General features: G+C 34.6%; 3 protein-coding genes across 3 annotated transcripts; 1 reads left to right on the forward strand and 2 right to left on the reverse strand.

The window, feature by feature from the left end:
* Window positions 1–147: 147 nt before the first annotated feature.
* On the forward strand, window positions 148–3,385 carry LOC112714933 (kinetochore protein NDC80 homolog). The gene is made up of 5 exons (XM_025766631.3): window positions 148–1,079; window positions 1,160–1,521; window positions 1,681–1,927; window positions 2,614–2,760; window positions 2,936–3,385. Exons 1-5 carry the CDS (start codon window positions 318–320, stop codon window positions 3,182–3,184), a joined length of 1,767 nt encoding a protein of 588 aa, XP_025622416.1. The 5' UTR covers window positions 148–317; the 3' UTR covers window positions 3,185–3,385.
* Window positions 3,386–4,346: 961 nt separating this feature from the next.
* LOC112714934 (partner of Y14 and mago) lies at window positions 4,347–6,931 on the reverse strand. The gene is made up of 4 exons (XM_025766632.3): window positions 6,523–6,931; window positions 6,158–6,277; window positions 5,698–5,937; window positions 4,347–4,650 (listed from the first exon to the last, which is right to left on the reverse strand). Exons 1-4 carry the CDS (start codon window positions 6,715–6,717, stop codon window positions 4,477–4,479), a joined length of 729 nt encoding a protein of 242 aa, XP_025622417.1. The 5' UTR covers window positions 6,718–6,931; the 3' UTR covers window positions 4,347–4,476.
* Window positions 6,932–10,249: 3,318 nt separating this feature from the next.
* Window positions 10,250–14,171, reverse strand: LOC112714936 (uncharacterized). The gene is made up of 5 exons (XM_025766633.3): window positions 13,752–14,171; window positions 11,962–12,880; window positions 11,751–11,846; window positions 11,203–11,339; window positions 10,250–10,696 (listed from the first exon to the last, which is right to left on the reverse strand). Exons 1-5 carry the CDS (start codon window positions 13,985–13,987, stop codon window positions 10,510–10,512), a joined length of 1,575 nt encoding a protein of 524 aa, XP_025622418.1. The 5' UTR covers window positions 13,988–14,171; the 3' UTR covers window positions 10,250–10,509.
* Between the last annotated feature and the right edge of the window lie 919 nt (window positions 14,172–15,090).

A 15,090-nucleotide genomic window follows, 5' to 3' on the forward strand; every position in this document is an offset into this window, starting at 1 on the left:
AATTATTTATTATTTAATTTTAATGCATTGATAGTTTAAATAGTTATACACAATCAATCATTAACAATACATTATTAAATATATGTATAAAACACTAAAACTGCAAATTAATTTCTAATATCCTAACCATTTTGCGTTATTTTAGTCATTTTGTAAATTAATATAAAAAACTAATAAAAATAAACTATTTTTTCCCTAAAATTCCCCATCTTTTTGGCGGGAAGCCCCCCCCCCCTCTCTTCTCAAAGTAACCCCTCACTCTCACACGGATTTCAGTGTTCTCTGATTCCAACCACCGTTAACAGTTAACAGCAGATATGAGACCCGGCGCCGGATCCCGCCGACAACCCAACGACTCATTCATTCCGCCGCCAACTCCGCTGGATTTCCATCAGCGCAATCAGTTCCCCCGCGACTCCGACGCCAGTTTCGCAAGTAGCCGCCCTTCTTCCGCCGGAGGCGGCGCGGGGCGCACGAGGTTCGAGGACTACAAGGAGCGCCACTTTCAGCAAACGGTGATTTCCGCCATCAACTCGTTCCTCTTGTTGCGGAACTTTCCCATCAGCTTCAAATCCGGCGGCACCACACCTTCCGCGAAGGACATCCTCGAAACCCTAAAGTTCCTTCTGAGAGAGATCGAGTACCCTGTGTCGAAACTCGAAGAGGATCTTCCCCGTCTCCTGAAGCGCCTGAATTACCCGTTCAAGCTCAACAAGTCCATCCTCAAATCCCCCGCTGCCCCTCACCAGTGGCCTTACTTGCTCGCACTCATTCACTGGCTCGTTCAGATCGCCTCCTTCGGCTCTCACCTCTCCCAATCCACCTCCAATACCGTCTCTTCCCTCCTCCAGGTCAACCTTGTCCACCAGTACACCCTCAATTCCTATCTTAACTACATTAAGGGCCGTGATGATGTGGTTGAAGAACTCGAACTCGACATCATGGACAAGCTCAACCATCAGAAGGCCCTGGCCCAGGAGAAGCTCGAGGATGCCAACAATGAGCTCAAGAGTTTGAGGGATGACTTGGAGAGGCTGAGGTTGCATCCCGTAAAGAAGGAGGAGCTGGAGAAGACTAAGGTAGTTAGATGACTTAGAATTCTTCTATTTTGAATTCAGTTTGGTTTGACTGCTCAATTGTTGTTTGTTTTGATTACAAGGGCATGCTAGAGGACGATGTGAAGAAGTTTAATCTTCTGATTGAGGATGTTGGGAGGAAGATTGAGGAGATGGAGAAGGTGCTGGCAGAGAAGGAGAAGGTTCTGGAGGCGAAGGAGCGGGAGAACCTTAGGGTTTGCGAGGAGAACAAGGAACTCAGGAGGACGGTGGAGGCACAGCCTGTGAATGCGAGGGATGTGGAGAGGATGAAGAGGGAGTTGCAGGCTTTGGAGAGGGAGATCCAGGAGGGCGAGCTTGCCAGGAATGTTTGGGAGGACAAGTTCTGGGAAATCGAGAATAATCTTTCTCACAAGTTCAAGGAGCTTGAGGTGCTTGCTTTGGATTGCAACCAAGAGCTGAGGAGGTTGAATTGTGCTCCATTAATAATATCTATAGATTATTGACTGTTCTGTTAAAATGAAGCAAATTCTATTGATCTTATTTCTATTACATAGATGTTGTGTTTGTTGTCTGTCTTTACAGTCAAGTCTGGACATCTAAACCTCCTTGCTGGTGTTTCTAGGTTGAAGATAGGTGATGATATTCAGTATCAGTTGAATGCCAAGGGAACTACGCCTGCTGAGATTTTGGGTTTTGACCATAAATTGAGTCTGAAGCCTGCACTTAACTCGTACACTGAAGACATTAAGAAGACTTCTATGGCGAGATTGGAAGAGTTAATTTCCTATCAGCAAATGTCCAATGAAAATGCTGCTAGGCTTGAGGGAAAAAGAAATAATGTTGCAACATTGCAGTCACAGATTGATAAAGTAAGTGCATGATCATGCTCAGAACTTTATTAATGTTGATTCTATACTTATATCCTGTCACAGATAACCAGTGTGTACTATGCTGTGTCACTTTAAGTTGCAACCTTCTAGGGGGAGATTTTGATTTTCATCTGTGTAGATTAGCCAAAGATAATTGTGAACTTGATGTTCTTCTACTGGAAAGTTTTGCTATTAACAAAATGCAATAATGAATAGGTGTAAATTTAATTTAAGTGATGGTGGCAGCATGCTGCACTGCTTTTGGAATGTAGGAGTTGGACCAGGGTCTTTACTGTAGCTTATACATTTTACCTATGTTTCCAACGCAATGACTTGTCATACTTGAGTCGTCTTTATGGTTTTGTTGTTTTTCTGTTCTTGGGAATTTAGAATCATCAATTGTACTTGCATTACAATCATGTCTGCAGTAATTGCAGATGATGATACAGCTGTTCAAAATAATTTTTTTCCCCCATCTTTTAGCTGCCATATTTACTCTACTGTATTACACACAAACTAAGTTTATGGTTTGCATCTACTGTTGATTTAGTTTCTCTATATTTTCTGGCAATTTTTTCGCACTTTGTCAGAATCATTTAGATGCGTATTGAAAGTAGAAATCATCTACCCTGTGAAAACTGTTGCCTCACTTTTGTTCTTCTGCTGTGTGTTACATTATCCACCAGATGGAAGCTGAACTAAACACGATAAAGAATGAAACACAAGATTATGTAAATAGATGTTCAGCTGAAGCAAAGCGAATGTTGGAGGATGTCCACGTAGCAGGTCATGACCTGGACATTATGGAAAGAGAGGCAGCTGAGGTTCTGAAGGTAATTCCATGGTTGTTAATTCTTCAGTAAGTAACTGAATTTGTGAAGACTTGAACATGTCTCTGGTGTCATTCTCTTCATTGTGTTTAGGACTCAATCAATCTTGAGAGATAAGCTATGTTTCTGGTGTAGTTCTTGTGTAACATGATTGCATCGGTCCTGGTTTCTTTTTCAGGCTGCCCAATTGAATTTGCAGGAAGCAATTAAGCAAAGTGAAGAAGAAATACAAATGCGTGCTCGTGAGCTCCTGAAGTTGGTTGATTCAGTCTCAAAGTATAAAGAATACGTGGGGTCTAAAATTTCAGAGATGAATAGGGAACTATCAGAAACTGCAACTGCTGTCTCTGAGGCATACCGGGGTTCATTTCCATCCCAATTCACCAATATTTTGAATACAAATCGCCAGCCTGAGAGTAGAGATTGAGGCATTGTGCATATGTATGACCAACAACCCCGTCCCGGCCTCCCCCCCCCCCCCCCCCCGAACAAACAAAAAACCGCATTGTGTATATATTTTTATTTTTGCACTTGCACACTCCTACAAATGCTTCACTTGTTTTTTTTAATGAAAATGTCACGTCACAGATGAGATAGCAATATATAATTATGCTTTTTCTCTTGGCCATCTATCATATGGTATATTTAAAATATGTTTTAGACAGATTTCAATTATTTTTGGACCATAAACTAGTGTTTTTTTAATTAAATTTAATTAAGTTAACAAAAATTCAACAAAAAATTGTGTGGATATATCATTACTTTTTTTTTCCGTGCTTCAACATATAGGTATTTTATGGAAAAGCACAAAAATGTATTGATATAATACAAAAAATTTTATATATAATACAAATTTATTGATATAGTATAAAAAATTTTATACATAGCACATAAATATTTGTATATAGCACAGAAATTAGATATTCCGGCCACAAAAATGGGAGGGCGAGACAAAGAGACAAAGTCGTGAATCAAAGTGAAAACTTGAAGAGACAGAGATGAATCACCGGCATGAGATGAATCACCGGCATGCTTTGGCGAGAGGCAAAGGAGAAGAATTGTCGACATACATAGGAGAACTGGAGAAGCGCCAAAGAGTGAAGACTCGGGTTTTGAAAAATATGAATATGATTTTTAAAGTTGTTTTATTAAATTGGTTAACTAAAATGTGGTTAATCAGTTAATTTAACCACATTAGTCCTTTTTTTATGTACATTCCCAATTTTTTTCCTTCTTCAAACTTTAGGGGATTTTAGTGATGTTTCTTGGGAGAAAAAACTATTTTTAGCAGTTCTGTTAATTGATAAAATAATGAAAATGCAAATATATTGATAAAAGAATGAAAATGCAAATATATAAAACATTTGGGATGATTTTGAAAAAAAAATCTTCAGAAAATGATTTTCACCTACAACATTGGAGACCAAAATGATATTATTTTCACTTTAAAAGGTTCAAGATTACAAGATTTGATTAGCTAAGAACAACTTTTCCTAATCTCCATTATAGGTAAACGACTAAAACAAACTTTTGGTGAATAAACCCGTTGCAAGGAATCAGTGCTAAAAAAATTTCAAGTAATCACAAAGTACAACACAAGTAAGCATATCTGCATATGTACCAAAACATTGAAGCAAAATACACTAGAAAATCCTTGATAAGTTAATGTGTTGCCATAATGTGTATCAAGAAATCATAAATCTGAACTAAAGATTCTTGCTAATTTAATTTAGTAGTTATAAGACTTTGGTCATGCTGCTGCTGTCGTTTCACCCTTTCCTCCAAAAGTCTTAGCTCATTACGCCAATCTTCCAGTTTTGCTAGCTTCTCTAACTGCTCAGGCTTCATATCTTGCTCTGCAGCTTTCTGCTGGAGGCTTTCTGTCTGTCGTATCTGCATCCAACAATCAAAATGTTAGGAGAAAGTGAAAAGCATTACCAATTGAGTGGCATTTTTGCTCAATGCCGATTAGTCACTCTGATCGCTTATCAGAAGATGAAGAAACTAGAAGACATGTAACTATGTAATCATTCTAATTTTCAATTTAATTTTCCCACAGTATTTGTATCTTTTTTCAGCCTAAAAATCTCATTGGATAGCCTCTAACAATGTTTCAAAAGTAACCAGCATAAACAAACACAATCTACAGATATACAACAAAGGAACACAGAATCCATGCTTTCTCAATGATTCTTTGATAATCAAATATTTGAATGAAGCCATGAAGTTAGAACAAAATCAATATGATCAACACAAAATTGAAAGAGATTGGAATTCATATATGTTTAAAAAAAAAAATCCCGGTGCACAAGCATCCCGTGATTTTCTTTGAAGACCACTATATATATGGGCTATAGCCACCTAACATTCTACAAATTTACAAACAGAAGACATGAACTTAATTGTTTGATGTAATACACTAGTTCTGTCATTGCCATGTGTAGTCCCCAATTATAAATGATAGAAGATAGATAGTAGAAAATTAATTAACAGAATACCATGTCACTAAACCAAAATTGAAAGCGAGGAGTATTTGACTTTAAACTGGCAAATGGAAACTCAAAAGATTGCCTAAGTTATGACCAAATATGATATCCATAATTGCCACTAAGAAAAAACTGCTAATCTTCAATATTTCTTCATTTAAAAATACCATGAGACTGAAGAATATAAGTTAGATCACCGCGCATACTATCTGCCATAAACTTATAACTTCTTACTTCAAATCATAAATAAGTCCTATGGATACCAGACAAAGAATATCATTCAAGATACATGCATGCAGCACAAATGGCTTTTAATATAAGCAATTTCAACACACTACCGTTGTTAGCTCAAAAACAATTGATTCAGGTAGAAGCTTTTATTGGATATTGTTGGAGAAAGTTATCTGTCAAAATCTCCAGTAATGCAGAAAATCATGAAGCATAGCCGGCGTACCTTCTTTTTCAGTGCTCGAATTTTTTTATCAATATCTTGGCTGCAGCCAGATGAGTCTAAACCTTCTGTAGAGTCCGTGACAGGAGAAGCAACGGAAGAACTTCCAGAAACAGCTAGTTCATTAATCTGAGATGTTAGAGACTGAACAGATTCTGATCCAAGATCATTCTTGACTGCTTCTAGCTTCATACTATCTTCAGTTACATTTAATTCTAAATTCTTTTCCTTTTCAAGGGCAGCCTAGAGGAATCACACAAGAAAGCAAGAGAGACTTTATTACTAGTTGTTTTGGTAAGAACTTAGTAATTCGTTTGACTTCAAAGTTCAAAGCCTGAAAGAAAGAATCTTTGTACATTGCACAATAACCTTTGAGATGCTGCACCTAACTTGTTCCAATGTATTCTACTATAAACACCAAAAGAAATAGCAGTGAGAGAGAGTGAGACACAATGTGACATACCTGAAGTCGCTTTTCCTTCTTCCTTTCGTTCCTCTTTACCGATTTCGTCTTTGGTTTTGAATTATCCAATGCAGGATCATAACCCGGAGGTCCACTGTGAGATGCCATCTCTTTCTTCAACTGCATCATCAACATTATCCAAAAACCAGAAAATTAAACGTTGCCCATCGTTTGCAGAACAAAAACGTGCTTCTAGTGAAGCGTGCTGGTAAAGATCCAATCTTTATCAAGTCAAATTGCCTCGGATTCTAAGGGCGATAAAAAAAATGTTGCAAATAAGTCGAATTATCATAGAAACGGAACAATGGGGTTTCGTAAAAGGGGACAAAGAATCGAGCTTTGGAAAGAGAGAACGATTAGGGTACCAGAGCAGCTTTGGGTTGATAAATGGCGACTTCTTCTTGAGGGGTATAGCCAGCTCTGATGCGAATGGCTTTTCGGAGGGTTCCATCGGGTCGCCGAGTAGGGGCGAGAATCCTCTCTCCTTCTTTTAGGGTTTTGCTGATCTCTGCAACTTGCTCCTTGTGTTGTTGATCTTCGCTTCGGCGACTCGTTGACATCACTCACTGAGTTTAGAGTCCGAGTCATAAGTTGGAGTGGCACTTGGGGGTTTGGCTTTCAGACAACGAGAATGAGAACCGAAACAACTCCTTTACTTCGAGCTTTCTATTTTTCGTTCCTTTTATATCTCAAGTTTCCAACAACATTTGTTAGGATTTCGTCTTTATCTTCTTTATATCTCAAGTTTTTATGTTCTTTGATAATGTAACTTTCAAATATCTTAATTGAAATAATTTAGTTATTATTACTTTCTCAATAGAATTCAGAATTTATTGAATCTTGTTAATAATCTGTAAGTAAGTATGATCATTTCAATTTTATTTATTAGAAATATTGACTCGTGTTATTTTTCTTAAAAAAGATTACAACAAAATAAATAACAATTTTAATATTCTGTTTGACTTAAATGCAATTAGCCAAACAATTCAATATTAAATTCAATTATAATGTATGTGTAATGCATATAAAAGTCAACTATTTAAAACATAAAATATATATTAAAAATATATACAAATAATATATATATATATATATTTAAAAATGCATATTTATTTGATGACTAATAATATGCATGTAGTATTTCTTTTCTCCAATTTCATTGTTAATTTTTGTTATGATGACTTAACGAAATTATTATTTGTCCGCAGAAAATTTCAATCTATACCAAATTTTAAAATTGACAATTAAGATAGAATGATAGTTTAGATAGATTCATAAATATTTTTTTATTTTTAACTAATAAAAAATTACAATATTAATATTTGGTATAATTTTTAAAAAAATTTAAAAATACTTATAAAAAATAAAAAATAACTTTTTAATAATAAATTTTTTATCATTTTTTTTAAATATGTAGTTTTTTAACTAAAATCAAATACAAAATAACTTATTTATAACTACTTCCGTTTGGGTAAATAACTTAAATAAACTCTTTTGAAAAAAGCTTAAAGTATAAAGACTTTTATTAATAGGAACTTATAAATAAGTTATTTTGTATTTGGATTTTTAGTTATAAAAATACTTATTTTAAAGTTGTAGCGTTTGGATAAATAACTTAAAAAATATAATTTTCTTTTTACAAAAAATAGATATTAAAACAATGATGATAACAAATACTTTTCAATATTGAATGTTGATTTTCTATAACCTAATCACTAATATTACAATTATTTAGGTAATTAATTCTTTATTTGCTCCCTTATTAGTTTCATTTTTTAGATAGAAACTGTTCTTCTACTTCATCTTCACTCATAACGGTGTTCTTGTATATGGTAAACAGTAATAAAATTTTAATTCACAATAATCTTGATGGCAATGCCAAAGAAATTATTGTATAGTTAGTGTTTGCTGTTTTATTGTGTATGATATGATAGATAAAAATAAAAAATAAATGTAAAATGTGTGTCAATGAATATTTTGTTGCTCTTTTTTTTTTTACTTCTATTAGAATTCCCTCCTCGGGGTCAAGAACTTGCTATAACTAACTATAAAAATAATAACAGCTATATAAAAATAAAATCACATGGAAAAAAAATAAAATTAAAACTGAGATTTTATACCACATACAATATTAAATACAAATTTAATAATAAAAATAGAGTGGTAAAATGATAAAAAAAAAACTGGAAAGAATATATGCAATGAGTGGTTCAGATGGAACATTGTTTTAAAATAGTGGAGGGTCAATATTTTTCTCATTATGTGAAAATGATGGCAGAAGGCCAATGCTTCTAGCAGATAGAACATTGGGTGAAAATGGTGGTGGGAGGCTAGTATTTCCAGTATTTTTTTAGAATGAAAGTAGATTTTTGTTTGTTTTGAGGTCATTTTATTTTACGGAAATGATAGAATGACTTATCGAGGAGAAGTCATATATTTATACTTTTTTAAAATAGAAAGTATTGGGAACCAATATTAATTGTGTACAATATGTACAATGAATTAAAAAAAGTAAAATTAAAATTAAAAATTAGATCATTAATTAATTATTTAATTTTAAATTTTAAAATTTGAAAATTAAGATTAGTATTTAAATTCATTGACACTGTACACGATTATTTCTAATCTTACCCTAACCTCCAATACACGTCCAAAACTCACCGTCATCTTCGGTTTTCATCTCGCGTCACTGAATTTCTCGCCGGCCATACCGAGGCCGCCGCATCCTCCCACCGACACCATCCTCATCTCCAATACACATTGCTGTCGCTATTTTCGTGCCTCCTTCCGAACCGGCTTTGCTTTCTCCCATTCCTTCAAGCATCTTCTCACCGATGATACTAACATGCTCTTCTTCATTTTCGCATCCAACCATAGTTAGCTTCTTTCATGATTTGAGCCATATACTTTACAATAGTGCAATTTTTGTATGATTAGTCCTTCAAAATTATGTTTCACCATTATAATAGCTCTTCTGTTTATTCATTTCTTTTTCTATTTTAATGGTCAATTTAGGATAATCATTTTAGTAGGTATACAGATAGTTATTTTATTTTTATGTAGATGATTATTTTGATTGGATTGAGTTTAGTTATTTATAATTAAAATATTAGATGTTCAATTCATTAGGTATGTGGATGATTATTTTTATCCTTAAGTGGATGGTTATTTTTATTAAGAGTGAGTGGCGTGTGGCAAGCCAAGTAACAACAGTGAAATGAGATAATTATTGATGAAAGTGGGGTGGCGGTCGGTCGAAAAAGAAAAGAGTATTGGAAGATTTCATATGGTTATTTTTTTTAAATAACTAACTGAATTTTTTAAAAATTTGAAATTTGAAATTGAAGAATTTGAAATTTGATGTGAAATAAATAACTGAATAAGAGTTTTTAAATTTATTATTTTATGGATAATTTTCATTTTTAACTCATATTGAGCCAAATAAATAGCCTATTGCCTATTGTATACATTGTACGAATATCCCATTGGCTCCCTAGCGAGACTCTTTTCAAAAAGCTATGAATTAAACACGCTGTACGGTGACTTTTCATAATTATTTTTCAATCAGGCTCTTAATATAAGTTCTTACATTTTAAACTTTTTTTTTAATATAAGTTCTTATATTTTAAATCTTTTTTTAAAAAGAACTTAATTTAATTGTTTATGACTCTTTAGACTGTATTTGGAAAAAAGACTAACACTAAAAGATAGAAATTAAGAGACAAAAACTTAAAAATTGAGACTAAATTATGTCTTTATATTATGTTTAATGTAAAGTATATGACACGCATAACTAAATTATATCTTAAAATCTTACTTGGTTCAAGATAAATATAATGATGAAATAAATATATTTACTAAAATACATTTTATTATTAAAAAAATGTTAAAATTCTAACCCACCATCTCAACAAATTTCAGTTTTTTGTTTTCTCATTTTATGGAGGTCTTGAAAGTACTAAAATTTTGTGTCCTAGAATTTTAGTTTCAATACCAAACACAATACTAAATCTCATTCTTCTAGTCTTAGTCTCCCAAACTAAACACTTTAGAGACTAAATCCAAAAATCAAGGAGATTCCGCGTCCAAAAATTGTGGGGGGAATAAAGAACACAATGAATTTTGATCATCAGCATTTGCAAATGCATGTTACACATTAATTACATACATGACCCCAAAATAGAAAAAGATAACAAGACTAGTATTCCTCTAAACAAATGAATCTGTTGTATACCGGTACAAATGAACAAAATTTTACAACGCCTCTTTCTGACGGGTTGTGGCACAAGTGTAAGACGAAAAATCCAAATGAGAAAGCAGGACAAGTGTGCTAAAAGAGACCTGTTAAGAGCTTATTCCCGTTTGTCCTCCTCCTCCTCCTCTGACTCGTTATCTACATCCAAGTGTGCATCCCTTCCGACATTCTTTTCTTGCTTGACCATACTTAGTTCACCACCTTGACCTTCATGCTTTCCCTTTGTTAAAGACTGAGCTTCTTCATCATCTGATTCTTCTCCCACTTCCTCTGAATATGCGTACCTATCAATAGTAGGCAGAGGGAAATCAAACACAATCATCGAGTCTACTCTCTAAAGCCACTCCATGATGTGATGCTTATTTTCACACACTCGGACAGATTAGCTAAACAAAATTACAGGAAAATTACTCGGGCATTAAATAAAGTAAAAGGAAGACAATAAATAGTTCTAATAAGAGAGTACATTCATTTGAAAATTATGCAGTTACATAATAAAACTAAATTAAATTGAGATCTTACTTGCAATGTCATAATTGAAAAACCCATAAAACCCAAAGAATAACCTGAAAATAATCTAAAGGAGAATGCTCCCGGGATACAGTTTGCATTACAATAAAGGTTTTCTCTTAGGCAAGGCAATCACATCAGAGATGATGTAAATCTTAAAACAACAGCCAACTTCTGATGGGATTAATTTAAGCATTCATTCAACATAGAGATACAAACAAGGAAAATTGTTCGGAGAGACCGAGGAAAGTTATGTTAACATGTTAAAGTTACAACTCACCTTTGAGAGCTTTGGGATGGGGCCCAGAGGTAGCATATAACACACAGTAATCCAAATGCCAGAATGTCCCAGAAAGCAGTGATGATCCAAGCACTCTGCCAGCGCTCATTGAAAGGATCTGTGGCTTTGAAGTATACCTGTAGAAGCAAGTGTAACAACATGGGTGATTCCAACACATAACAAATTGGAAGATGGATATTACATGACAATAAATTACCATTAGGAACTTGCTGTAACAGCAAATGGAAAGTATATCAACAAATGGGAAGCCAAACACAATCAAAACCAGAAGAAAATTGTGCCTGGCTCACTGGCTGATGTAGGATGCAATGCAAGGCGGATGTAGTACAGGTTACTTCACCACTTTGAAAACTGACAAAACTACCACCATTTTGGACAATTTCCTAATCAGTGGGAAGGAAATTATATGCAACATTCGAACCTATTATGCAAATCCTAAGCCTAGAAACAAAAGAAACACACACACATACATACACAAAAGGCCATTTCAGTTATTGGAAACTAACTTTCATGTTACATTGCCTTACCTCATATCCTATCCAAACTACTGAGGAGATCACCGTTACTGCCAAAGCATTTGAGAACTTTCTATAAATATCTAGCTTAACAGAACTCCGTTTAGCCTGAAAAAGCAAATAGGAGAAAAATATCAGTTTTTTAATGCTAAACAAAGTGGGAATGTCGAAACACAGAAATTTAGTGCAATGCTACAATAACAGGCACTTGAGGCTATGATACCTGTAACTGTTCCAATGTTCTTGAAAGTGATGTAAAGATCCACAATATCAAAAATGCATCCAAGAAAGCATCAGGAAGAACTAGAAGTAGCCTTGCCCTTCCAGATACATCATTTATGGTCCCCACATATTCAGTAATATTCAGCAATTCTGATGCCAGAAAGTAAGTAAATCCAAGTAAAAGAACCTTTGAGGTAAGACCCCCAAGAGTGGGTCGCACAACACCATAACCCATTGAAACACAGAGAATAAGAAGTCGTGAAATTGCTTTTCTTATAGCCCCAACAGTGACAACCAATGTTGTGATCCCGACAGGCCTCATTCCAGTATTGTTGAAATTGACATACTCCAAATACCAGAGAAACATCTCAAACAACCCAAGAGCAATGACAGCTGTGATACAGTGCTGAAGTTGCAGTACATCATTCCAAAATCTCCAATACTGAAGGAACCAAATGATGCTTAGGCAGACATAAGCAAGTGTCATAAATACATAGAACTTCTTTAATGGGGCCATCCTACCAGGCAAGTACCCATCAGGGTTTTTCCAGATCGTCTTTCCACTCATAAACATATCCTTGAGATTGGGGTCACAAGCTACAAAAATTAAATTATACATTCCCGTCTTTCTAATGGTAACCCCCTTAGAGTCTAGATTTGCAGTTTTGGATTTTCCCTTGAAACGTACATCTAAAATGACAGGCCAATTGATGTCTGTTGCAGAAGGTCTTCTAAGAATCTCTCCTTGCTTACAACCTTCTATTTTAGCTAAATCAGCAGTGCAACAGATTGCCCGTTGTCCACCATAAGCAGAACCACCTATGTTATCTCGATCAGCAGCCTCAAAAATTATAACGTGCACTGGCCCAGTACCACGCTTGGCAGCAGTTCTGGTTCTCCAAAAGGTGATATTCTCAAATCTACCTCCCAAAAGAAACAAAGTCAGTGTTCTTGGTTCTTGCTTATGCTAGGCACATGATTCAAAGATGAAGGTAGACATATAAATGATCAAATCCAAAAGTAGTATCTAATAAAACTGAAGAAAAACATGTTATTTTTCATGCTTTCATTTTGCTTTCCAGAACAACGTATATCTTTCACATTCCATTCATCCCTTGGTTAAGAAAGACTCCAAGAAGATTTGAGCAAATGAACAACTAACAGGTGAGAGATTCATCCAAAAACATTAACCTAAGTACCAGCTCATGTCTTATCTGGGCAGCACCAATCATAAATATGCAATGTGTCTACGATTCCAAGAGATTAAATGAAGCCAAAGGAAACAACATTGAGTAACACTAATTTGCTTTATGGCGAAATTCAGCTCTAACTGATGGCCCGTCAATATGTGCAACTTAAACAGAACAACGTGATCAACTGCCATGGTGATGTTAGAGTTAACACTCAATTTGTTTTCTCCTATGCTTTAAATAGTTGATTAGTACCTAATTCCATAGAAATTCACGAATCCACCAAAATCGGACATAAGCAACACTCGATTTTCCGTTTTCTTCCCCTACCGTACAAATCAAAATTAAGATCAAGCAACATCAAAACCATGCCACGAACCAAACACTTAATCTAAGCTATGAACTCGCTCTTCGGTAACTACTTGTATCAATTAAAGTTAACGCTCAGTCAGCTGGTTAAAAAGTTAGTTACAGCAGATTTACAATCCAGCATTACTCTCAGCTCGAGAATGCAATCAACTAACTAACACTGATTAGTCCAACACAAATCACGAGCATTGAGAGAGAGAGAGAGAGAGAGAGAGAGAGAGAGAGAGAGTACCTGATATAAGCACGGCCGTTATGGATGGAGTTGGGGTTGGAGGGCGAAGCAGCGGCGGGGAGAGAAGCGACGATGCCCTCGCTGCCGCCGGAGAGAAGGTAAGAATTTCCGACATCTATGAAAGGCTCGCGATGGTAGACGTGGATGGACGCAAAAGAAGTGAAGAAGAAACAAGATATGAGGAGTGAATGCGCGGCGAAGAATGTGGATCTGAAAGATCCAAATGCTGAATCCATGGCAATTCAGATGACTGAGTGAGACTGATGAGCAGCCAACTCAGATTTGGATCGCCGAAAAACAATGCGTAAGAAAGAGGGAAAGAGTCAGCTATGAGTGTGTGTGAGAGAGAAGAGTGAAGGCACCGCCATGTCGGTAACGTTCGCTGCAGCGTCACTCTCCGGGGACACGACTTTGCTTCACGCGCGAGATCGTGCACGTGATTGTTCCTACATTGCACTGGGCTAAGTTTTTTTTGGTCAGGACACTGAGCTCAGCTCAACGCAGCTCACCATCCTATATTGGGCCTTGCCCCAATATCAAAAGAACTTGCCCAACTTTTTTGGTGAACCTTGCCCAAGTTTAATAGGGTCCAAGTCAACTAACGCATATTACACAACAGAAATGTACAACAAACCAACTTGAGTTGGTCGGCTTAGACCATCTCCAATAGGGAACTCATCTCAGTCCCTATTTATGGCCCACCTGTCATAAAAAGTAACTTCACATCAGCTTTTGCGTTATAAACGGTAAATAGGAACTCAAAGTATCTCTCTCTTCTCCATTAGGAGGAACTAACTTTAGTCTCTGTTGTGGTCCCACTTAATTAATTAATTAAAATACTTAAAATTAATGTAATTGATTTTTTTAATAATATTATTTAAATTTATAAATTTAAAAATAATTAACTATTAAAAGATATTAATATTAAATAAATTCATATATAACAATAATACACAATATATAATTGTGGATTACACTAATTTATAGTTTTGTGTTTACAACTGCTAACTTTAATAATATCGTTAACATTTTAAATTTTAAAAATAAAAATAACTAACTCAACTAAGAATTATTTTGTATGGTGTAAAAATTAAATTTATTTTTTAATGTAAGTAAATTTTATTAATTATAATTTAATATAATAATATAAATAATATTCAATATTAATTATGATATAAATAATTAATATAAATTATTAATTAAATAAAAATTTAATTATTTAATATATTTAATTATTATTTAAATAATTAATATAAATAATTAATTAAATAAAAATATAATTATTTAATATAATTTTTATTATAATTATTACTAATTTAATTATTATTTCATTATTTAA

Source organism: Arachis hypogaea, chromosome 10 (assembly GCF_003086295.3).
Source record: "Arachis hypogaea cultivar Tifrunner chromosome 10, arahy.Tifrunner.gnm2.J5K5, whole genome shotgun sequence".
NCBI lineage: Eukaryota > Viridiplantae > Streptophyta > Magnoliopsida > Fabales > Fabaceae > Arachis > Arachis hypogaea.

What these genes read in the sequence shown, in the direction of transcription:
- LOC112714933 (XM_025766631.3), top strand. Translation starts at nt 318, where the DNA reads ATGAGACCCGGCGCCGGATCCCGCCGACAACCCAACGACTCATTCATT. An exon ending in AGGAGCTGGAGAAGACTAAG is followed by an intron (nt 1,080 to 1,159) that starts GTAGTTAGATGA and finishes TTTGATTACAAG; the next exon opens with GGCATGCTAGAGGACGATGT. An exon ending in TGCAGTCACAGATTGATAAA is followed by an intron (nt 1,928 to 2,613) that starts GTAAGTGCATGA and finishes ATTATCCACCAG; the next exon opens with ATGGAAGCTGAACTAAACAC.
- LOC112714934 (XM_025766632.3), bottom strand. Translation starts at nt 6,717, where the DNA reads ATGTCAACGAGTCGCCGAAGCGAAGATCAACAACACAAGGAGCAAGTT. An exon ending in AGAAGGAAAAGCGACTTCAG is followed by an intron (nt 5,938 to 6,157) that starts GTATGTCACATT and finishes TGATTCCTCTAG; the next exon opens with GCTGCCCTTGAAAAGGAAAA. An exon ending in TTCGAGCACTGAAAAAGAAG is followed by an intron (nt 4,651 to 5,697) that starts GTACGCCGGCTA and finishes TGTTGGATGCAG; the next exon opens with ATACGACAGACAGAAAGCCT.
- LOC112714936 (XM_025766633.3), bottom strand. Translation starts at nt 13,987, where the DNA reads ATGGATTCAGCATTTGGATCTTTCAGATCCACATTCTTCGCCGCGCAT. An exon ending in GAACATTGGAACAGTTACAG is followed by an intron (nt 11,847 to 11,961) that starts GTATCATAGCCT and finishes TTGCTTTTTCAG; the next exon opens with GCTAAACGGAGTTCTGTTAA. An exon ending in TAGTTTGGATAGGATATGAG is followed by an intron (nt 11,340 to 11,750) that starts GTAAGGCAATGT and finishes TTGCTTCTACAG; the next exon opens with GTATACTTCAAAGCCACAGA.